Raw genomic sequence first — 24,768 nt, 5'->3', positions numbered from 1 at the left:
AAGTTCTCAATAGACTGTTTTGATGAAACTGTCTCAAATTGACATTTACAGACAGCTGATTCAAAGTTGCTTGTCTGTTTTTCTCTTGCATTTCACATTTTTGGTGACCAAAGAGCGTGTGCCTCCATCCCAAAGTGCCCCGATGCGATGTCTTTCCTTCAGACCTACAGGACAGAATCACCTGATGCTGAGACGGCTCAATGTAACAAACACTCTGAGCAGTTTTTCCTCTTAAAGCCTGTTGCAAAAGAAATCTTTGCGATTGTTTTCATGCCCCGGTGACCAGAATAAATGACAACTGAGTCCAGCTACCACATGACATCATGGTGAAGTTACAGTATTTTTATTACACCTGTTACCTCCAACATACTTTGGTTCCCTTAATGTACATTACCTGCACAATAAGTTTGTGGATAAAGAATCTGACTTGAACTTGTCCTTTTAGGGGAATACTAAAAAAACACATTATTACTTACAAAAAATATTTTAACGGTTTAAATGACGATACGATACGATAATACTTTTATTGTCAGACAGGTCTGAAATTTGTTTTGCATCACAGCAGCTCCATTTGCAACATCACAGAAAGGACAACAAAAATTACATTTATTTATTTGGCAGATGCTTATCCTACAGTGACATTGATCTCCCATTAATTAGCCTAATTCCAAACCCTCCTGAGATAATGTTTTTTTAAATAGCATAATGTAGTATATTCATTGGATTCTACTTTTCGAGACCAAATAAACAACCCCTTAATTTCTACTAATATAATTAAACAACTCAGGCAGGCAGGAAATTAAAACGACCTTAATCTCAATAGCCCTTATTTCTCAATTTAAGGGTAGGCTACATTATAATCAGGGTCTTTGCAAAGTAATTGAATATGTCTACAATTAAAGAAAATAACTTTACAAAAATATTTTGTAATTTAAATTGTCAACTTATGTACACTTTAAGGGAATTATTTAGAGGTCATTAAATGGACCTTGTTCTTATTGGGTCTAATAATGCTTGTGTCTCATTATTAACCTTGTAAATCATTAATAAAAGGAATACAAATCATTAATAACTTGTGCCTTAGAAATCCATCAAATAAAATTTTCCTAAAACTTTAAAACTAAAAATAGTTATTTAGGCTATGGCATTGTTTATGAATGATTAACTACATAATTTAATGATGATAATTGAATAGAGAAATTAAGGACATTTGTAGATTTAAAAAAAAATAAAAAATGTTTTAGTGGAAACCATCCTATCTTTTCACTATAAAGGTTTAGTGCTTGATAATTCATGTTATTTCATTTGTGATGTGATATGTTAATAGAAAGACCTTGAAATGCACTGTAACTCTTTACATGTTTGCTGTGAAGACCTGCAGTATGATCAGTGTGCATGTGTTGTTGGGAAATGGCTCCATCTGTTGGTACAATACAGCACTAACAACAATGTCTCAGGACTACAGTAAACTGTGGAGGGATTATTGAATGACAGAAGAATCCAGTTTTTATCGCTCTGTGTGGGATGAATTGCATAGATTTCTATGGACACATTTAAAATGGAAATAGAAACAAATAATGATATGATTCTGCTCTTGTTAATGGTGTTTTAAGAATTATGTAAGAATAAAAGATATTGCTCTGAATTTATTTTAAGGACAAGCAATTCAACTTTGTCATTATGCTACGAATAGTTGAGAAATTTCAAGATAGTACAACCTGCTAAATGTAGGCCTATTACAAAATATACAATAAATAACTGCAACTGATTTTCAAATTCTGAATATTGAATACAGTCTTCACATAGGCTACTGTTTTTACAAAAATAAATAAATAAATAAATAAATGAATAAATATATAAATAACATTTTTAAAGTTTGAGCGTTGATCTTTTTTCTGTCAGAATTTCAATTTTCCTATCATCTGGCTTTTTCAGCAGGTGTCTCCTCACCTATTGATCTATAGACAGGTGATGAAACTGAAAGGTAATAGATTTGCTGCCTGATTTGAGTTGGACTTTGGTCAAGAAATCAGGTTCGAGGCTGCGATTCCCACTAAAATGTGGCCTTGTTACCGCTGGCTGACCAGTGGCGGTTCTAGAGCATTTCAGATGGGGGGTGCTAAAAATATTAAGCACAACTATTACATAACTTGAGGTAGAACGGCCGTCCACTAATCAGAAGGTTGTGGTTCGATCCCTGCATGGCCCCTGCAGTCTACATGTCGAAGTGTCCTTGGGCGAGATACTGAACCCCAAATTGCTCTAAGTGTGTGTATGAATGTTTATCACTCCCGAGGAACAGGTGGCACCTTGTATGGCAGCCTCTGCCACCAGCGTATGAATGTGTGTGTGTGAATGGGTGAATGCTGACTGATGTTGTAAAGTGTTTTGAGTGGTCGAAGACGAGAACATCGCTATATAAATGCATTTTCCGGCCCCATAGGTTTGGTTCTCCAAAAGACTAACAATACACATATAAATATAAACACAATAATACTCATTCAGTGCTAACGTATATTTTATCACTGCTATGAATAATCACAACATCCCCTCTCTTGGGATAAATGTGGGGTGAAAAATGTAAGAAAATATTTGCCATAGTTAGGGCGGGTGAGCAGGTGTCCCACTTTACTAGGGACTGCACAGCGTTTTTATCTCTTCTCCCACATCCCACATAATTGAGACGATGTCCATATGTCCACCATGTACATTTTCATTGGCTCTAGTTTTCAAGAGTCAAACCAGGACAGACGTTTTTTTTAAATCTGGCTTTCATCCAATGGTTGTGAAGAAAGCAGGGAAGGCTGTCATCACGGTGTTGTGTTTGCGAGTGCCAGTTCTAGTTATTTTTATAAAACGGTTGCTATATCCTGACAGTATAGTACATGAGACCGGTAATCTAAAAACAATGACGTGCCTCTGTGTCCTCTGGTGCTGCTAATGGCATCTGCAGGATTTCACAGACCAGAGGAAAACAGCCAATCACAGCCGAGCTGGAGCTTAAATTAGACAGACATTATATCAAAATTGTTGACTACCTCTCAACCTTGGGAACGTGTCCCACATTGTCCCACATACTCTTTGTCCCACATTTGGTTGGTTGGGATCTTGTCACCCTAGGGCAGGGGTCAGCAACCTGCGGCTTCGGAGCCACATGCGGCTCTTTAGCCCCTCTCCAGTGGCTCCCTGTGGATTTTTAAAAACGGAAATGAATAACTGTTTTTTTTGTTTATATTTTCATTTTTATTTATCATTGTTGTAGGTCTATGGTACGACGGTACGACAGAGTATTAGGGCCACATTGAGGTTATGACTTTATTCTCTTAAACCTCTGACTTTATTCTCATATTACAACTTTTTTTCTCGTAAACTTTTGAGTTTTTCCTCGTTAAGTTATGACTTTATTCTCATAATATTAAGACTTTTTTTTCTCATAACGTTATGACTTTATTCTTGTAAAATTACAACTTTTTTTCTCGTTAAGTTATGACTTTATTCTCATAATATTATGACTTTTTTTCTCGTAAAGTTATGACTTTATTCTTGTAAAATTACAACTTTTTTTCTCGTAAAGTTATGACTTTATTCTCATAATATTACGACTTTTTTTCTCGTAAAGTTATGACTTTATCCTCATAATATTACAACTTTTGTATCATAATATTATGACTTTATTCTGGAAACCTCCGATTTTTTTTCCCCTCAATGTGACCCTAATGCTACGTAGTACATTTGCTCTTTGGCCCTCACTGCATTAGACTTATATACTATATACTTAAACTATAAACTGTGTTTACTTCATCACAATACTCAAATGTTTTGCGGCTCCAGACACATTTTTTAAATTTTTTTTTAACCTAAAATGTCTCTTTTGATAGTAAAGGTTGTTGACCCCTGCCCTAGGGGGGCCCTAAGCTTAATATCATGGAGGCACCGGCCCCCTCTGGCCCCCTCCTAGAACCACCACTGCTAGCCCAGCTGACTCACAGGAAGTGACTACCATAATCACTGACTTTCACGTGGCTCGTGCATGGATGTATAAAGGGAACTGGTGAGAGGTTACCACAGCTTTCATCATCTGACACACTGACAGAGATCCTGGACTGAACTGCATTAGCCTGAGCAGCAACACAGAGCGGTGAATAGAGCAGCAGTAACTGAACCTATAGTGAATCATGGAGAGCAGCAGCAGCAGCAGCAGCACACAGAGCTCACCTCTCTCTACATGGAGGGAATGTGATGTCATCAAGAGGATCCGCATGTTGGCTCCTGTTGGTTTCAAGACAGAAATAATAGAGTTGTCTAAACTGGCAGGACCAGTGGTGAGTAACCTGTATTTAAATGTGCTGCCAATCATTGCTGATCAAAATAAAGCAAATTAAAATAACATTTAATTGGACTGTTAATTAAGTTCATCATTATGAAGGTTGTGACATTTATTGTACAGGCCAGGTTGAAGTACAACAAATAGGACCACACCACTAATTAATAATAAAGTAATCAATATTTTGTTTTGTCATCTCAACTACTTTTCATTAATTTTTCTCATCAGATTATATCCCAGCTCATGATGTTTGCAGTGAGTTTTGTCAGCACTATTTTCTGTGGCCACCTGGGTAGGACAGAGCTGGCCGGTGTGTCTTTGGCCATAGCAGTAAGTATACAGGATAATAATGTTCTTATACAGTGAATGTTAAAAACCAATAAAGCAACAGAACATAATCCACCAATGTTTGTTATTACCCTCAGGTTATTAATGTTACAGGTATATCTATTGGAGTTGGTTTGGCTTCAGCGTGTGATACTCTGATTTCTCAGGTATGATGAGCCTTATGTAACTATTCTTCATTCAATTTTCAATGTCAAATAATTTTTATGTACAGCGTCAAACCATAACAGAATCTTGTGGCGCTTTTCATATATACAGCAGGTCTAGACCTACTCTGTAATTTAAAGAGACCCAAGTTAAAATCTCCCATGACTATTACTACTGACTACTACTACTAATAGCAGCAGTGGATATAATAGAATGATAATAATAATATCAGCTATAATAGCAGAAATAATAATAGAAATATGGCTACTAATAATAATAATACTAATAGCAGCAGTGGATATAATAAAATGATAATTGTAATAATAATATAAATATGACTACTAATAATACTAATAGCAGCAGTGGATATTATAGAATGATAATAGTAATAGCAGTAATAATAGCAGAAATAATAATATAAATATGACCACTACTAATAATAATAACAGCATTGGATTTAATAGTGATAATAAGGGAGTGATAATAATAATAATAATAATAGAAGAAAAACCAAGTTCGTAACATGCATGAATAGGACATGAATGCATACAGATCAGATAGAGACTGAGGGAGAGGAGGAGAGAGGAGCTCAGTGTATCATAGGAAGTTCCCCCGGCAATCTATAGGCCTATAGCAGCAGCTGATCCAAGGCAGCCTGATCCAACCCTAACTATAATAAATATTCATCAGGTATGAGAAGTATTGACATAATAAGAAAATGCTCTCTGGTTTCAGACCTTCGGGGGCCGCAACCTGATGAGAGTTGGGGTCATTCTGCAGCGGGCCATCCTCATTTTATTACTGGCATGTTTCCCCTGTTGGGCGATCCTCGTTAACACAGAGCTCATTCTGTTGGCTGTCAAACAAGAGCCAGAGGTGGCCAGGTAAGCTGTGTGAAAACTCACTCGTTTTTTTGCTTTATTTATTTAATGTTTAAAATGTCTTGTTGATACTGATGGAAAACCTCTCTCCAGGTTGTCTCAGATGTACGTGAATATCTTTATGCCAGCACTTCCAGTGAGTATTTCAAACCTCTCTGTATGAAACTCATCTTCCTTCAATCAAGCGTTTGCTTGCTATGCCCAGTGCATGCTTCAAAAAAATTCTATTTTGATGTCTGTTGTGTCCAAATATATGAAATTCAGGAATTTTTTTCTTTGTTGTTCTGTTTAGGCTACATTCATGTATTCATTAGAAACAAGATATCTGCAAAACCAGGTAAGGTCCATTATTATTCAAAAATAAGTAACTCTCTGATGAACTGAAATAAGGAAAGGATGATTATATGAAAGAGATGCCATATACATATATAATACACGCCTGAGATTTGCTTCCTTTTATCCTCAAAAGGATAAGTAAGGGATAATGTACAGCGAGCCGGTCATTGTTGTGAAATAAACCCAACATGCGATGCAGGTCTCTCATCGCCCTGAAGGGGTTTATTTCACAACAATGACCCACTAGCTGTACATTATCCCGCTTATTACACGGCTACTTACTTAATAACATGAGGTTCTTCTCTTTTAGGGCATTATATGGCCGCAGGTAATCACAGGCTTCGCGGTCAATGTTCTCAACGCTCTCATCAACTACATTTTCCTCTTCCCATTAAATCTGGGAGTAGCGTGAGTATTGCCTATTGACTCTTTCAGTTCCACAATTATTGATTGCGTCCCATAACCTACATCATGCAATGAAATACTCTTTACAGAGGTTCTGCCGTCGCCAACTCCATTTCCCAGTTCTCCATGGCTGTAATTCTCTATGCTTATATCATATGGAAAGGTCTTCACAAGGCCACTTGGGGAGGTGAGCACCACATTTGCATTGGAGGATAGTTAGCCTGCATGTAATCAGAGGCTCCAGTTGTTTCCCACAAGCAGGTGTTAATGAGTTATTGCATTGATTGTGGTTTAATAAAGCTGTAGCTCAGGAGAAACTCACAGTTTTGTAATAAATTATTATGAGTTGTATTAATATTATGATTGGTTGGAAAACAAACACCTAGTTAATTGTGTTTAAGGTGTTTCAAGAAATCTTAAAACCCATCTTCAGAGAATGTATGAGCAATATATTGTCTCAGAAACATCTTAGTTTAATGTGAAAAATACTATTTTGATCAGAAATCTGTCAGTAATATCTAGAACAATCACAATACAGTGAAGAAAGTGAAGACCCATCAGACCTGATTATGATTATGTCCCCAGCAGAGCTCATGTACATAGTCGGTACATATCTGATTGTTGAGACCTTATTTCATAGGTGTGGGTAATAGAATGATTTAATGATTCATTATTTGATCACACAGGCTGGTCTAAAGAGTGCTTGCAGGACTGGGGCTCGTACATCAACTTGGCCATCCCCGGCATGATCATGATGTGTGTTGAGTGGTGGACGTATGAGATTGGAAGCTTTCTGGCAGGTAAATGTCAAAGGTCATGTTGTAATTTTAAAGCCGCAATCGGTAACTTTGAGTGAATATGATTTTATAATATTGTCACTATATCCTGACAGTAGTGCAATGAGACAGATAATATGTGAAAAAAATCATGTTCTTCTGTGTCCTCCTAACGGCATTTGCAAGATATCACCGCGCCCAAATGAAAACAACCAATTAGAGCCCAGGATTCTTTAAAGCAGCTTTCAGTCACTGCAGAGCAAACTTTCGCGTTTTACAGCTAAAAAGTACACTACAAGATGTTTCTGAAAACATAAAAAAAAATTATAGGGTAGCGCATTCCAGCTTTCAAAATAAAGGATGACAAAATACTATTAATTCGCTCACATCACAATAGGCATACGCTTAAGCGTTTCGGCACGGAGACTTCTTCTTAGTGCTCAGAAGAAGACTTTGTGCTATATAAAATGCTAGTATTTTGTCCTGCTTTATTTTGAAATGTGTGCTACCTCATCACATTTTTATGCTTATTGGACTTTGGGTCTAGCACTCCACCATGAATCCCATCGTTGAAGGGAAATCTCCTTTACCTAAACACGTTTCTGAAAACATTTGAGCAGAGAAATAGGCATTACAGTAACAGAATCTTGATTTTTGATCAGCGCTGCCTAGTTTGACAGTGTGATTGGAGCTTGTGAGTTTCACGAACAGTGATTGACAGCTGCTCGGCTCTGATTGGTTGTTTTCCTGCGGTGAAGTCTTGCAAATGCCAGTAGGAGCCCTAGGAGGACACAGATTATCTGTCTCATGCACTACTATCAGGCTATAGTGATCGCTTCATAAGAATAACCTTTTATCATATTTGCTCAAAGTGACTGACTGCAGCTTTAAAGCATTTATGGTCTGAAATCTAACTGCTGTTTGTCATCGACAGGTCTAATAAGTGAGGTGGAGCTTGGAGCTCAATCGGTTGTATACGAACTGGCAAATGTTGCATTCATGGTAAGCTTTCCTCTACCAAATACTGAATATGCATCAAATTGTTAATGTGTGAAATGAATCCCCTATCTGTACATGCAGTGGAACAGCATGTTAATATAGTATTTTTGTTATTAGTTCCCTATGGGTTTCGGTATAGCTGGCAATGTAAGAGTTGGAAATGCCTTGGGAGCCGGAGACACAGAGCAGGCTATATTGTCTACTAAACTGACAATGTTCTGTGGAGGTCAGTATGCTGCTGCTTAAACACACTATTTCTATGCTATGTGTTAACATCTTATCTCAATTACATGTATTTGAAGTAGGGCTGTCAAAGTGAACACGATAATAACGTGTTAACGCAATTTGCTTTAAAGCCACTAATTTCTTTAACGCATCAACGCAACTTGCGAGTTTTAGTCTGTAGCGAACTCAGCTTTAAAGCTAAAGTGAAGATACTGGCATCATATGAGACTAGAAAAACCTAAGGAATCCATTGGTATCAACCATGTGATACTAGATTGTGTCAAAGGAGGCTAAATAACACTGCAAACTTATACGCTAAATTTTGGCAAAGGAAAAACTGGAATGGCCATTTTCAAAGGGGTTCCTTGACCTCTGACCTCAAGATATGTGAATGAAAATGGGTTCTATGGGTACCCACGAGTCTCCCCTTTACAGACATGCCCACTTTATGATAATCACATGCAGTTTGGGTCAAGTCATAGTCAAGTCAGCACACAGACACACTGACAGCTGTTGTTGCCTGTTGGGCTTGAGTTTGCCATGTTATGATTTGAGCATATTTTTTTATGCTAAATGCAGTACCTGTGAGGGTTTCTGGACAATATTTGTCATTGTTTTGTGTTGTTAATTGATTTCCATTAATAAATATATACATATATTTGCATAAAGCAGCATATTTGCCCTCTTCCATGTTGATAAAAGTATTGAATAGTTGACAAATCTCCCTTTAAGGTACATTTTGAACAGATAAAAAATGTGTGATTAATTTCAAATTAATCGCAATTAATTATGGACAATAATGCGATTAATTGCGATTAAATAGTTAACACTAGAATGATGGTTATATAATTATAATTTCACTCAAGAATTAGTGCAGGAGTAGTTTAAAGCTTAAATAACAAGCCTTGTGCTCCAGGAGAGCTACTCATTGTACAACTATGTGGTTATCTTCTGTGTTTTGTGTGTATTGTTTTGTGTATTAGTCAGTTTACAGAAAAGAAACTAATTCAGCACCTTTTGAATGATGCAACCGGTGGAAAGTTAAGTCTGTTACTCTTTACCGCAGGGTCAGTCTCTATATGCTTGTCTATTCTCATTGGGAGCCTGAAGGACCATATCTCTTATGTCTTCACATATGACGAGTGAGTATCTTTAACATGTGTTTTTGTAATCACGACTGTATTCATGATGTTTGTTTAAAAAAATCACAGGGTATGTTGTGTTATCACATACAGTCAGTATCAAGTCTGGGAGAGATGACCGGTCTCTTGCTGTAAATGACCTTTCACCATTACATAAAGTATTACTCACAGAAAACAGTGAACAGTGGCAATGGAGTGATTGCTCTTTGGTCAATGATACGTACTAGGATAATATGATGTGTCACAGTGCTCAGATATAACACATGAATCTCATTATGATGTCATTTTTCACCTTTCTTATGGTACATGTCCACAGGCTCCGTCCTTTCCACGCTTCCCATTCATTGTCTATGTAAGCATAACCCTGTACGAGACAGGGTGTCACGTTGGTCGCTCTTCATTTGCATAAAGTTGAGTTCTAGGCTACTTTATACAAATCAGGGGCGTGCGGCGCGACTCGCCGCCTCTGGAAACTCCCAAGAAACTTAAACTAAGCATTGTCCATCCAAAATAAAGACAGATTCAGCAACTGCAAGGCTTATTTCTCACATAAAATGTTTTCAGAACCGCGTTTCGGTGAATTATTTTCGTGATATAATAGAAGAAAGTTTCCAAATGAGCCGCTATGCTGGTTCCAATCGCGTTCATCCAATCAGATGCCTTGTGTCTTGTTGCAGCCCATCAAGCGTCCAATGCTGGGAAGTGAGGCGGTCCCTCGCGATACAAAACGTCCCCTGTGGACATCTACCATTACAGTGTCAAACTATAAATTCTGAGTCTCTTTTCTTTCAGACAAATCAGGGAAAGGGTTGCTGATGTTATAACTCTATATGCTCCATTCGTCCTCCTAGATGCAATATCAGTAAGTATCTCCCAAACAGGATCTCATGACACACCCGATGCAATTGCAAAACATACGAGGTGCTTTATTTTGTCACGTCTAACCACCTCTTTATTGTGTTTACGTGACTAGGCTTCCGTGGGAGGCGTCATAAGAGGAGCAGGTAAACAGAAGATTGGGGCTATATCCAACATTGTGGGATATTATGGTGTCGGTTTTCCCATTGGAGTGTCACTGATGTTTGCAGCCAAATTGGGAATCAAAGGTAAGATTTACAGCTTGTTTTTTAGCCTTCGGCTGTTTTTTGCCACATTTTTGTCAAACCGGTAATTTTTAAGTTTTGTCCCCAGTGTCTATTTTTAGTCATAGATCCACCTAGTCTTAAAGCTTAAGATGTCAAACTCTTTATTTCCCCATGCAGGTCTGTGGATAGGTTTGTTTACCTCTGTGTTTCTGCAATGCTCATTCCTGATTATATACCTGGTGAGAATGAACTGGAAGAAAGCAACAGTGGAGGTTAGTATTCAGAGGTAAATCTTCCCATTCTAAATGGCCTGAGGCTGCTTCTTTATAAATAAACGTTCACACATTGTTTTTCTTCCAGGCTCAAATCCGAGCGGGAGTGTGTGGGAGCAGCTCCACAGACACAAGTAAGATTGTGCAGCAACTAAAGCAATTTAAACAGCTAGAGAAAAAAAACATTTATCCTGCTCAGCAGGGAAATTATAAATTCTTCCTCAGGAGCCAGTTCAGACTATAAGAGATATAGTTTAATGGTGGTATATAGCTAAAAATCATACATGTAGTGTAGCACCTTAAGTCCATTCAAAAGCTCAGTATTATTTTAAAGCTATAGCTACACAGAATATATACTATATGCTACTGTCCCTCTGGCTACTGTTTTTGTTTTCTTTATTTTTGATTCATTGATTGTTTAAACTAGAAATGAATTCAAAAATAGTGAAAAAAGCTGAAAGTTCAAAGTAGCATCTACAAATTGCCAAATGCTAATCCGAGTAACAGTCCAAAACACTAAAGCTTTTAGTTTACAATGATATAAAAAAGAGAAAGCAGTAAATGGTCACATTTGAAGGTGCAGTGTGTATGATCTGGCGACATCTAGCGGTGACGTTGCAGATTGCAACCAACTGAAACTGCTTCCATCTGCCAAGCGTGTAGGAGAGCTATAGTGGCCGACGCAAACACGTGAATGGCCCTCTTTAGAGCCAGTGTTTGGTTTGTCTGTTCTGGGCTACTGTAGAAACATGGCAGCCAATTCCGTGGAGAGGACCCGCTCTGTAAAAACACAATGATTCATATTTTCAGGTTATTATACGCTAAAGAAAACATACTTATTAATATCATATTCTATTTCTGCCAATAGATCCCCCTCAATGCTACACACTGTTCCTTTGCTGCAGTGGGCAGATTTTTGGCATTTGTGCTTAACAAATGGCTTAAGCTAATCGATTGTCAAAATGGTTGGCAATTCATTTTCTGTCGATCGACTTAGCAATTATCAACTAGGCCTAATCGTTTCAGCCTTAATTAGATCTCTGATGCTCAGCAACGAGCTGGCTCTAATTGGAATTTAACTCAGATTCCTACATTTTAAATATATTACATTAGCTCTGGCCATAACTGCTGTCATCTCTAAAGTTTGAGTTACTAATAATAACATTCATTCTTGCTGACAAACATTAGCATAAGCTGTGTAACTGACATTAGCAAGCTAAGTTAAGGTTTCATTTTGGCTTTCTATTAATGCATAAAACCATAGACTGTATATATGGACGGCGTGTCCCCAATTCCTCCCACTGTACAAAAGTGAAGCCAAAATATCCCAGATATAGGGGTGCTGCCATCTTGAGATTTTGATGTCATTTGGAGCTAGAGTCTGCGCAGTAGTGATTGAGGGGCTGTTGCCACGGTATCGAGGTCCCGCCAACACACCTTCCCGAGCCAATCGCAAGCCGAGCACAGCTGCAGCTTGTCAGCAAGAGAGTATCACAGCTGCCAATCATGACGTCTCACCCCCTTTTTATAGCATCAAATCACTAATTAAAACCATACTTATGAGACAAATGAACATTTGAATATACATTAGCGTGATAAGAACTACCCAAAATGACAGAAACCATCTTTGGAAAGAATTTATTTGACGCGTACTTTGATTTTTTAGTTTGGTCCATGTCCCATCCTCTAACAAGGAGGAGGTGGACTTATGACCTATACTGCAGCCAGCCACCAGGGGGCGATCAACGTGTTTTGGCTTCACTTTTGGAGAGCTGTGATGTCGTACATCTTTATATGCAGGCTAGGCATAAAACTAAAAATAGACCAACTTTAAATGTTATTAACTTATAATAAGAACAGTTTGATGTAAATAACTCACTTTTGAAAAAAAATGTCAGGTAGAATCTTGTAATTCTAAGGTAGAAATTTAATATTTTTCAGTGAAAACATTACAGTCATATTTGTATGTCCAGGTCCCCAATCAGATGACCCCGAATACTCACAGGACCAAACGGACACCATTGACACCATGGACCTGATTGACACTGAGGAGGAACCAGCAGTAAAAACAGTGGAGGCGGAGCTCTCTCACAGGACTCTGGTTGTGCGTCGGGGCCTGGCTCTGGCTGCCATGCTATCCATCCTGGCGGCTGGAATCATTATGAACGTGGTGATCACTAACTTGGTTACATGAACATGACCAAAGTTTATTGGATTCAATGAAGTATCTCCTTAGGCACCAGTGCACAATATGATGCACATGTTTGCATTGCAGCGTGTCAAAGCAGGACATGCAGAAGAAAGGCACCCATCCAGATGTGCAGGAAGCAGACAGAGCATATGGGGTGACATGTTGTATGATCAATGAATTAATCTACGAAAGCACAATATTGCTTTCAGACCTTTGATTCACACGATTTTCTAGTGAATCTGCCAGTGATTGGCTCACAACCACATTCTGTCAAAGAGAAAGAGTCAAACTAAAGACAGTTTGACAACCTTTGTATTTAATGCATTAAACAGAAGCATTGTGGTTATCCTGGATTCTTAAGGTCAATCTGACTCTTCATTTGGGACCAGTGCGGTAGAGAATATTTGATCAGGAGTATATGTCGTATTGATCCAGTCCAAAGTAAAGTTAGCCTCTGAAGGCCGGGTCTCTGGCAAGGGCACAAGGAAGTGCACACTTGCTCCCACAGCCAGAAGTGCAACTGCTGCAAACGCAATGAAGCCTCGCCTGAGGATCAGCTGGGTAGTGGAGAGATGGCCACCCATCAGCTGCTGGACCACATGTCCACCCTGTGTCTCCGTGTTCCCGTCACGGCACTCGGTGCTCACAGACATGTAGCCATCTGCTGACTTCAGAGAGAGACATTGCCCATTACTTCATTTTGTTGAGATGTAATGAAAGCGAGCAGTGTCGGTAACACAACATTCTGAGTAGTTACTGGGGAACAAATGAGGAACGAATAAGGAACTAACTGCTAGTGAACCAGTTAATGAGAAACTCCTAATCAAATTTTATAGAGTAATGATTTGTTAATTGAGAAACGAGTCAGGAACGAATCAGGAATGAAATGATGAATCATTAATAAGTACTTCCCTCATTCCTATTGCAAAATGGATAATAATGAGTGAGAAGAGTGGGAGATCCTATACTAAAGGGGAACTATGCCCATTTTCAAAATGCATACATCCTATGGTCTAAGATAGTCCAAAAATATTACAGATATATTATTACAAATATACAGTTTTGCTGGACATTCATAGGAAAACAAACAAAAAAGGAGGAATAGTTACTAAGTAGTCCCTGATTACTTCATCATTATCTCATGATGACTGTACCCTCGTTGGTTAGCCTTGAATTTAGCAGACACGTCTGTGGAAACGGTCGCAGTTTGGTTAGGTTTATGCGCCAAAACTTTTAGGCGGCAAAAATACTTTGCTATGGTTAGGCACAGAGACTTTCTGATTAGGTTTAGGAAAACATCATGGTTTGGTTTAAAGTATGTGAATCCTGGAAGTTATCTCGGGGCGTGTTCGTTAATCAGGAACGACTCTTGAAGAAAGTGGGCAGTACGATCGATTCATAGATATAATAAATAATAATAATGAACTAATCGTTACCTAATGATTCATTAATGTAGGGTCTCCCAGTCTGTTCTCTTGAAACTCATCCCTATCTACTTTATAGTCCTCAATTAGGAATTCTGAGGGAGGTACTTATTAATGATTCGTCAATTATCAAGTCCTTCCTGATTTGTTCCTCACTTGTTTCTTAATTACCTAATCATTAACTAATCATTAGCTACTCTATCAAATTTGATTAGGAGTTACTCATTTATTGGTTCACTAGCACTTAGTTCCTCAGTTGTTCCTCATTTGTTCCCTGGCAACTAATTCAAATGTTGTGTACCTTATTGTGAAGTGTTACCACAGTGTCAAAGTCAGTCAAAAAATAGCAACAACTTAATAGAAAAATATAAATGTCAATTGCTAAAAAGAGGAAAACAAGCTATGAAAAGAAATTTAGAGGAATTGTTGCTAATGTTAAGTTTAGCCGGCCACTTACGTTCCCATTACTCGCTCTCTGGTCAACAGTGTTGTCACCCGCAGCGTCTAACGGTGCAGCTGTGCTTATAAATGTCATGGGAGTTTTTCTCTGTGCTCGGTTTACAGCCTGCAAACAAATACAAACAAAAACTAAACCAACGTCCAGTTTCTCATGTTCTTACATGCAACAAATAGCTTTTCGAAAGCACAATTAGTCCAGATTCTGAGGCCCTGCTGAGCGTACCTCCTCTGTCATTCTCTCCCAGTTCAGCTTAGAGATGACAATGACGTAGAAGATGGATAGGAAAATGCCACAAACGAGCAGTCCCAGCCAAAAACCTGCAGATAAATAGACAAATTAGTCATTTTGGTGCACAGAAGGCTTCACGTGAAGAAAACCCTTCCTTTTTGGAAATGACGTGATAAAATCATGTGATTACCTAAAATTCTCAGTTTTGCAACAAAGGTTAAAGTAACACTCAGTGAAAGTCCTATGCCGTAGTATCCAATTAAATTGGCCACGGCTGGTATCCTCTGTCTGCCCGTACCCAAGAAGATGCCAGTGCATACACCCTAGAATGTAAGGAGACAAATTTCTAATTATTATGCAGTTTCACTCCATTGGCTGCCATGTGCTAACTTATGGATAGTTTAACGTATTATATTTAATTTATTCAACATGATTTTGGCAGCATAATGCAAATATATTTACTGTCCAAACAAGAAAAAACGTTACTCACAGAAATAGCATCAGTGAACTGAATGAAACAGTAAGCAGTCATCAAGTGTGAGACCAGACCTATGATTTTCCTGGAATAAGGTTTTATTATTAACATCTATTTTTTTTAGGCAAATATCTGTATGTAGCAATAGCATTTTAAAGCGAGGGTTGGTAATGTCGAAAAACTAGCAAGAGCACGCTAAATTTTTTAAATTATCCAACCGAAAAACCCAGCCCAGTGTTGCCAAATCTCTTCCAATGAAAGTAGCTCACAGCTGTCAAGCTGCAGTTTGCGGAAGATTCTGGTGATGTGCAATGAGTATACAGGCAGAGTGCCCACAGGTAGAAAGGTAAGATAAGTAGAAAGGCAGGTGGCCCATCCAATCATGCCATTTAGGCTGAATGAAATTATTGGACTGGCTTATTACAGTCCAGCGACAGATACCGGATTTTTTTCTCTTTTAAGTCAGAGTATTTGATTATTAATTGTTGTCAGGATATAATACTGGGCTTGGGCCAGAGTTGATAACGTAACTCGCTTTGGAGTTTCCCCCCGTCACTTCACTCAGCCGCCCGGAAACAAGACACAAGAAACCTCTGTTGGTCTTGAGGAGTTGCAGCATTTATTTCTGCACAAACTGCAACTTCCACTGTACATTCACTTGATATTCTCAAAGCTAAACTAACTGTCTTCTGCTCCACTGCACACATTTGCCACCGCTCTCTCTCTCTTGCATCACCACTCACTTCCCACATATAGACACTATAGACGCACATGCTCTGCTATTTTCTGGCTCTAGAAATGGCCATTTGCGTTTTCACGTCAGCCACCATAGTTGTTCTGCACGCTTGGCTCACGGGAGATTTTGCGATCTACACCCTCACCACTAGATGTCGCCAGATCTTACACACTGTACCTTAAATAATTTGTAACTTATAGTAATCAGTAGTCCGTTTAAAGTGTTCTTTTTGGGTGTTTTCATACATGACAACATATGGAAAAACATTTTACAACTATGTTAGACTAATGTTAATTACATTTCTTTCGTTTTGTTTTTTATTTTACTCGAGGATACTTTGCCTCATGGACCATCTGCGTTCCAGCTGGCTACCTGAGGCTAGTGCTATGTGCATATTGAAATCATGACAGGAAAAAGAAAGTTATTTTCTCTCAGGAAAAACAAATGTCCACAGGGGAAGCACCTGTGGTTGAAACCGCCCTTGGCATGAGGATTGAAATGCTGGTCGCTTAATGCGCCCAGGGTGAAACTCAACCAAAGGCCATACCTCACTCTTGGTGAGGGGAAAAGGCAGAAGATTTGGCAGGAAGCTAGTAAATAGCAAAACAGCCCGTTTCATTGTTCTGTATTCATGTACTGTAATAAATATACAAATGTCAATTAGATGGTAATCTGCATGACAAATAAAGAAACAACAACAAAAGTTCGGTTATAATAATCATCCGCTTATAGTGATCAATTTGACCCGGACAGACGTGATCACTATAAGCAGTTTCCCCTGTATAATGTTTTTGAAGATTACCAACCGTAGCTTTAACAATCATAGAGTATTACAGTTATTGAAATGTGAGTGCAGCTGCAGAGACTCACTCATCAGAGGTGAAGATGAAACCAATCACTGTTTTAGTAGCGCCCAGCACAAGACCCTCAGCTACTGCAATGCTACCTGCAAGAGAGGGGCTGTGAAAATGTTGAACAAACATCAAGTGCTGATTTATTAATACAAGCTACAATAACAGAACATATATATAACTGACCTGCAAGAGCTAATGCAATCTTGCAGGTGAGGATCGCCCCGGCCGTGTCTCCTGCACCGAGAGCATTACCCACACGGGCACATGTTGCAGCTTGAACACCAAGAGGGAACTATGGATTCATAATTTTTTTAGAAAAAGTATGATAAAGTGACTCATGGTGAACAAACCTTGAGTTTGTTGAGTTGTTTAGAGAATGGTTTAAAATGAGAATATAACGCTCCGACTAGTACCGTGTAGGTTATTAAAGTCATTAATGACACAGCATGTTGGGCTGCCAGCTCGTCTTCACTCAGCATCCCTGATCATCAGAGACAAAGAAGAAAGTCGTGACTCAGAGTTTGTATCTGTTTTTTTCAGATCAAATGTCTTACCAATATACTTGGATTACCTGCAAAGAATCCCCCAAACTCATAAATCCACCACTCAAAGCACTTCATAAATGTGCTGGGAATGGCCAGTTTCATGTAGGAGCCCCACTCCTGCAGCGATTCTACAGACCAGCCTGCAGGGGGAGAAATCTTCAAAGTCATCCATGAGATCACAAGGTCACCACAAACATCTACTAAATATAACTGTCCCTCACCTCCCCATGTTTTTACATGGAGCTTCTTCCACCGAATGTAAGCAAACAGAAATGTGCAGATGTAAATCTGAGACAGAGTGTTGGCTGCTGCAGATCCCCTGTAAGACATGACACGGTGATATCAGTGTGTGTGATACTTCTATTCAGATTTAAAATTATACACTGACATGTGAGTCCACCTACCAGACACCCAGATCCAGCCAGTAAAGAAAGACGTAGTTTGTCACCACATTTGCTATGTTTGCCATGGCAGCAGTGTACATTTGTGGCAGTATTATACCCTGAGTACACAAACAGCAGATGATGCGATGATAAGTACCACTTATACCTTTCCCCTCTGTAATTACATTAATTAAGACAACATGTTTTGATTCTCTGAAATAAAAGTGTTACAGGACATTAGTGCACCTGGTTCTGCAGATAAGACACCAGTAGCTGATGTACAAATATTGCCTAAAAGACAAAAATAGATTAAAAAAGATTTGAGCGATAGTGCTTTATACATCACTGAAAATAAGTTGAATTTGCTCATGAAGGTGAGAGAAAAGGTACGACTCACTGGTACTGCAGGAAGGAAGCCTGTAATATACAGCTGGGCTATTCTGAAATCAAGACAAATAACCTTCAGTTTAAGATAGTATACAATGCTCAACGTCATTCAATATTCACTGCCACATAATCAGGGACATGTGGAAGATTACCTAATTAATAAGAAACTATCAAGTTAAAGCTGCATTCATCAATATTTTTAAATCAAAAGAACCAAACGAGAATACCTGCAGAGAATTGTCACCCAACTCTGCAGCTCTACAGAGCTTTTTACCGTGGGCTTTGTTCTGGTTTTACGCCCTCACATTTACTGCACAGTCTTACTGCTCTTGTCAACCATGTACCCTGCAGGAGCAGTAGCAGCAGCAGCCAGCTGTGTTCACATCTGCTCTGTTAAACCCATTGTTCTCTATTCGCCTAGAACCAACCGGCAGAACCGGCAAACAAAGTTAGCGAGTAGCTGCTGAAACAGTGGCGTAAATATTGATGGTGCAACCGGTGCGGCACACAGGGGCCCAAAAATCACCTTCCTACACCGTGTCCACACTGAATCTGTTATATGCACTTCTGTTACGTCATGTAAACAAACCATGTAGGCTACCTATCAGTTGTGCGTTCCAGATCAGACTGGAGACGCGACCACTTAACTTCTTTAATTTGTTCTTTTTAAACAGAAAACACGTTTAATATTGTGATATTTACTGGAAATGAGTATACAGAAAGGTCTAAGTATACTTGGCTTATAGGCATACTTGTACGTAATATTTTGATCGAGATATACTTAAGAAAAGTATAATTAAGTATTCTTGCCTTATAGGCAGAAAGGTACACTTGGCTTGTAGTTGTGCTTACTTTTTGATAGAGTAGCCTATTAAAGTGTGTGAGCATGCACCGCTGGTTATATTTCAACCACAATTTACGCTATTACTGTGACTTTAGAAGATAGACTTGGTGAACTGATGTACAAGTCAGTGGAGAGCCATGGACTATATTTGTCTGTTGTTTTTGTAGAAAATGTTCATTGACAAAATATACAGTTCAACAGGGGGACGTAAGGAGGGGCTGAGTCAAGAGTCAAGAGCGAGGAGCTGAATGAGGGAGGGAGGGGAGTAGAAAGAGAGAAGAGGGAGGTTCAACTTTTTTGCATTGCATTAGTATATGCACACTAGTTTAACAGCATTATGTGGTTTGTTAAACAAATATTTCTTCAGTTGAAAACTCAAACGTATGATCTCCATCTGAATAAAAGTATTTTTTCATGCCTAAAGAGGAATTAAAAACACTTAGGAAACTGACTGAGGTTGTCATAATTCATGCATGAAAGAGATAGAAGAGCAGAATTAGTGCAATAACGTGAATCTGTGGGGACCAGATTTGAGTTGAATGCAGAGATGGTGTTAAAGAAGAGAGGATGAGGTCTCAAATCCTCAAGTTCAAACTTGCCCACATCACTTGCATTGGTAGCAATAGTATCACTACATGTTTGGTGCTGTTAGTCACCTGGTCACCTCGGGGTCCTGGCCCATGCATAACAGGATGGCCTCAGCGTTAATGAGCAGACCCCAGCAGGGCAGACAGAACAGCAGCAGGATGATGATGCTCCGCTGGAGGATCAATCCCACCCTCAGCAGGTTCTTACCACCAAATGTCTGCACAACATAATGCACATTTTAGAAAAGCTCGTAGTAATAAACAGGAGGGGACATTAAATGTATTATATCATCATATCAAAAGAGCTTTCCAAACCTGAGACATAAAAGTATTGCATGCCAGTGCCAGACCACATCCCGTTGCTACAGTGGTAACGTTAATAGTCTGGAATGAATATGAAACATACCTGAATGAGTCTGACATACACTTGTGAACTCTGATGAAACCATTATTTCTTATGGAGTAAATGTACTACATATTGATTAAATCATCAGGCTTGTGAGACAATTAGCTCTGGAGAAGGTGAGTTTATAATTCAAATATTTCATTTTCTCCCTTGAAATTACATTTCCACCTGTCATTTCGCCTCCACGAGTCCGTGGAGCATACAGATGACCACTTACAGCAGAAGCTAATCCGTAGCCAGCCATCACTTCATTTCCCAGACGCCCACAGAACATTGTGATCACGAATGGAAGCAGGTAATTGAGGATTCGAGAGAGCAGCTATGGAAAGACAAACATCGACGTTGATACCAGCTCACAGATCATACATTGTAAATTACAGGAAACACAAGTGGCAATTTATTATCATGACTGTCAGACGGTCTTGGCAAATGAACTATGCCACTGTCATCACTTTGTCAGGTTGCAGTCACTGTTTAAAACCTGCCAAACGCTGCCTTAGGTCTATTGATTTCTGCTTCTAAGTCTCAGAGTCTGTTTACCTGACATCCTAACCTTTCTTTGGCAAAGAAAAACTGTCATCAATCTTCTGTTGTATAAATCAGGTTTTTAGCAGCCTCAAATCCCTCAGAGACAGAGAAAGGTATGTAGACAGTGCCAATCCTTACCAGAGGTCCTGTCATCCTCAGGATGTGGTACAGTTCCTCTCTGTGGGCCAGGGGAACCCTGTGGCGCATCCACCTGCAGCAGAAAAGCTTATCACTGGCCCCCTCCATGTCTGCAGGACCAGGTACTAATGCAGTGTCCTTCTGCTGGGGTGTCTGTCTTTTCAGTCTGTCTTGTCTTGTCTTACTTGCTCTCCGGAATGTTGGTAAAGATAGAAATCTTTACTGCGGTCACAGCTGCCCTGGAATGTAGCCAAGTCCAGCTGAAACAACGCAGATTGTGAAAAAAAAGCCTGCAATCCCAACAGAGACTAAAATGGATGATTTATTAAAAGCAAAAAAAAAAAAATCTTGAGCGGGTAAACATGTAAAGCACAATCTGTTACCTATAACTCTGGTTGAATATTCAGTGGTCAGGTGTCTCCTTCACTCCAAAGATAAAACATTTACAAAATGCCAGACCAGACTACGGGCATTGATGGACACATGATAATTCATCCCTTATAGAAAGCCCACTGCAATACTTTGCAGCGGACCTGCAGATTCTAGATTTGGCAAAAAAGTCTCAACAAAGGGCAAAAGAGAACAACACAGATAAAGTTTAAAAGCTTATTTTATTATCTCTTATGAACTCTAAAAAACACTAAAATCAAGGGGAATTCACTTGACTCGTGGCAATACCAATTATCCTCGATTATTAACCCTCTGAGACCCACAATAGATCAGTTTTTGTCTTTTTTAGGGCGTACAGGGGGTCATAAGTCATATAAAAGTGGTGTACATCATGTGAAAGCTGGGAACATGAAGATTAATTTGAGATGCAGCTCAGCACTGTGTGTCGAGTTGTTCTAGTCATAAATCAGAAATAAACATTAATTTTTTAATGTTAATTAAAATAAATTGTAAAAGTGTACAAGGATTTATAACATTATGATGGAAGTATATGATGGCCATTCCCATGCTCACTTATGTCTCATAAGTTGTTGCAGCAATTTTTGGGATGATACCATTTGTTACACAGATTTGGTGCTGAATTTAAATATTTTTTACCACTCAAGAATTGATCAAAAATAATCAATAATCCGAAACCCAAAAAGAATTGCATTTTTCGGCTATTGGATGGCAAGCACTTCTGTTCTGGAAACTGATCAGAATCCCTCTTATTGTCAATCTTCCGAGGAAAATCCATCCTCTGAATGCCCTAGGTCTGTAGTTGGTTGTAGAGTTTCATGAGGCTGTGATTATCCTAGAGGTCACCACAGGTCATTTTATACAGTCAGGTCAAGTTTAAAACAATGGTCTCACTATATGAAATGGCTACTATGGGGACTAACATCATCAGATCCACAAGTCTCAGCTTTACAGTGATACCCAATTTATGTAATTCAAGACTGTTTAGAGACCCAAGTATGCAGAAATATTCAAACACCATTTTAGAATAGGCAGACATAACACATTTATACTGCATTCAAAAAACTGCATGTTTCTGCCCAAAACTGCATGTGATTATCATAAAGTGGGCACATCTGTAAAGGGGAGACTCGTGGGTACCCACAGAACCCACTTTCATTCACATATCTTGAGGTCAGAGGTCAAGGGACCCCTTTGGAAATGGCCTTGCCAGTTTTTCCTTGTTAAAATTTAGCCCAACTTTAGACCTTCCTTCCTAGTATCTTCACACAAGCTCTAAAACTGAACCTACTACAGCCTCTGAAAGACAGTCAAGTCAGTCTGGAGGAGTCGGGTCTCTGGGGGTTAAAGGACTATAGAGGAGAGAGGAAAAACAGTCCAAGGCCAAGGGTCAGCTGCGCCGCAGGTTGGTTGCTTCCTCAGTCCATTCCCTTTCAAACATCACTTGATGGCAGTCTTCTGAGCCATCATGGACGAGGCTGGCAACGCACTTCAGCCTCAAGGAAAACCAAGACTAGAGAGAGACTACAGAGTGGAGGCACACTCAGGCACACCTACCTCCAATCAGCTCCTGAATCACAGCAATTAGCTCACAGCAAAAGTGAATTCCCTCTACCCCACAAGCACAAACCTCTCCCACTCAGTGTGAAGGTGTGATTGGAGGAGAGTATTACCCAGAGAGTCCAGTAGAGGGCTCCGTCTGTGCTTATAGAACTAAGGTTACAATATCATACAAATTATGGAGTCGTCTAATATTCAAATTAATGGCTAGAAATAGCAACAGAAATAAAGTCTGGGTTTAGAGATTGATGATAGTGTCAGTACAATATATTTAATGTAGCGATCAAACTTAATGCTCAAGGAAAGAGACAAAAGTAGAGCAGTGGATGGCCATTGTAAAATACATTTATGGAGACACTGACTCCAATGCTCTCTTTTGAATTATATTTGGGGACAATAATGAGCTGTAAGTTAATTTAACACTCCACCCTTTAATTCAAATCTTTCCTTTCCTTTTACATTATTTTACTTTTCTACTGAGCAACTACAAAGTGTGACAATGGCGGGACTTTTCAGTTAGTGATTAACATGTAGGTCGAGAATTGGGAAAGCAACCCTTAATATGCTAACCTTATGAACTTGTGTATTGATCATGGTGACATGGGACCTTGGACCCTTGGAGTGGTAGAGTTCAATTATTTATTGTCAATGCACACGGAAAGGATTAGTTCAATGATTAAATGCAGAAGATATATAAACTTGCGGCGTAACAAGGCGGGCAAGGGTCAAAACCAAGAAGGCAGTCCAACAGACAGGTACCAATGCAGGTAGTTCCAGGTAGCAGGATTACAGCGGTCAGAGGCTCAAAAGCAAATGGCAAGAAGCAACAAAGCAATATTGCAACTTTGGCAAATTGGCAGTGTCAAACAGAAGTGAGTGGAAAAGGGCTGATTGTTTATTTATTTGTCTATTGATGAGGGAAGGGACAGGTGACTAAGAGTGGAGGGAAACAAGAGTGTTAAAAGAGGAGATGTCACGGTGCCATATTGCGTCATATAATTGGGGTACTACCAGCAGCGTAACATAATTGCGATTGGCCCCGGTGCAAACTTTTTCCTTGGGCCCTGGCCCCAAACGCACATACACACAACCACTCCAGACAATTGCAAAGCAGACAATTGCTATGCCACTATGGAGAGGCTCACCAAACAGCAACTCCCACACTGCAAACCAGCCTTAGATCAGCATCACGGACAGCAGCCGTAGCGCCAAATTTATCAACGCCAACTTAACAGCCTGCCCTGGACTCAGCAGCCAAAAGTTATCACAGACAAAGATTTCAGACATCATAGGACGTAACAATTACAGTGCTATAGATTTAAATCCCTGATCCCACTCCATAATAACAAAAAGAAACCAGTACTCACCCATTAGGAGTTTACAGGTCTTGTGCTCCACAAAGTCATTAACAACACTGCTTAAGAACCATGTCCTTTTTTATTGGAATGTCCTGGCTGTGAGCAACGCAGCGTGACGTGGCACGCCGTTTTGAGCTGAACTTTTGTCAGACGCTTTGCTGTTTCTATTTATTCCTGTTGCTCGCCTTGAAATTCCCTAAATGGACCAGGAGCGGCTGATTGGTGAAGTTATCCATACGATACTTCTCAATTTCACTACAAAAAGGCAGCTGGCTGGACGGAGATCACCAGAGAGCTGAAAGTTTCCTACTGCCGTTGG

At 39.3% G+C, this 24,768-nt stretch overlaps 2 protein-coding genes across 5 annotated transcripts; one reads left to right on the top strand and one right to left on the bottom strand.

Annotated features, from left to right (window-relative positions):
- The first annotated feature begins 3,996 nt into the window (after positions 1 to 3,996).
- slc47a3 (solute carrier family 47 member 3) lies at positions 3,997 to 13,481 on the top strand. The gene is made up of 17 exons (XM_037775819.1): positions 3,997 to 4,322; positions 4,553 to 4,654; positions 4,750 to 4,818; positions 5,552 to 5,700; positions 5,791 to 5,833; positions 5,990 to 6,034; positions 6,344 to 6,441; positions 6,528 to 6,625; positions 7,125 to 7,238; positions 8,149 to 8,216; positions 8,331 to 8,439; positions 9,505 to 9,580; positions 10,373 to 10,442; positions 10,554 to 10,686; positions 10,843 to 10,937; positions 11,026 to 11,071; positions 12,911 to 13,481. The coding sequence occupies exons 1-17, from the start codon at positions 4,176 to 4,178 to the stop codon at positions 13,129 to 13,131; spliced, it is 1,683 nt and encodes a 560-aa protein (XP_037631747.1). The 5' UTR covers positions 3,997 to 4,175; the 3' UTR covers positions 13,132 to 13,481.
- Positions 12,560 to 24,733, bottom strand: LOC119491657 (multidrug and toxin extrusion protein 1-like). Of its 4 annotated transcripts, none has more exons than XM_037775816.1 (18): positions 24,459 to 24,733; positions 21,124 to 21,413; positions 20,675 to 20,776; positions 20,367 to 20,435; positions 20,121 to 20,269; positions 18,631 to 18,673; positions 18,480 to 18,524; positions 18,255 to 18,352; positions 18,072 to 18,169; positions 17,877 to 17,990; positions 17,719 to 17,786; positions 17,489 to 17,597; positions 17,322 to 17,397; positions 15,731 to 15,800; positions 15,431 to 15,563; positions 15,235 to 15,329; positions 15,010 to 15,117; positions 12,560 to 13,796 (listed from the first exon to the last, which is right to left on the bottom strand). In XM_037775816.1, exons 2-18 carry the CDS (start codon positions 21,229 to 21,231, stop codon positions 13,491 to 13,493), a joined length of 1,791 nt encoding a protein of 596 aa, XP_037631744.1. In that variant the 5' UTR covers positions 21,232 to 21,413; positions 24,459 to 24,733; the 3' UTR covers positions 12,560 to 13,490. The 4 variants fall into 4 exon arrangements, with proteins under 4 accessions (XP_037631744.1, XP_037631742.1, XP_037631745.1 ...); XM_037775814.1 differs by having other exon boundaries at positions 21,124 to 21,383; XM_037775817.1 differs by having other exon boundaries at positions 21,124 to 21,362.
- Positions 24,734 to 24,768: the final 35 nt, after the last annotated feature.

The sequence above is a fragment of the Sebastes umbrosus genome, chromosome 7 (genome assembly GCF_015220745.1).
Source record: "Sebastes umbrosus isolate fSebUmb1 chromosome 7, fSebUmb1.pri, whole genome shotgun sequence".
In the NCBI taxonomy this organism is placed as follows: Eukaryota; Metazoa; Chordata; class Actinopteri; order Perciformes; family Sebastidae; genus Sebastes; species Sebastes umbrosus.
This window is presented reverse-complemented; position numbering and strand designations above follow the sequence as displayed.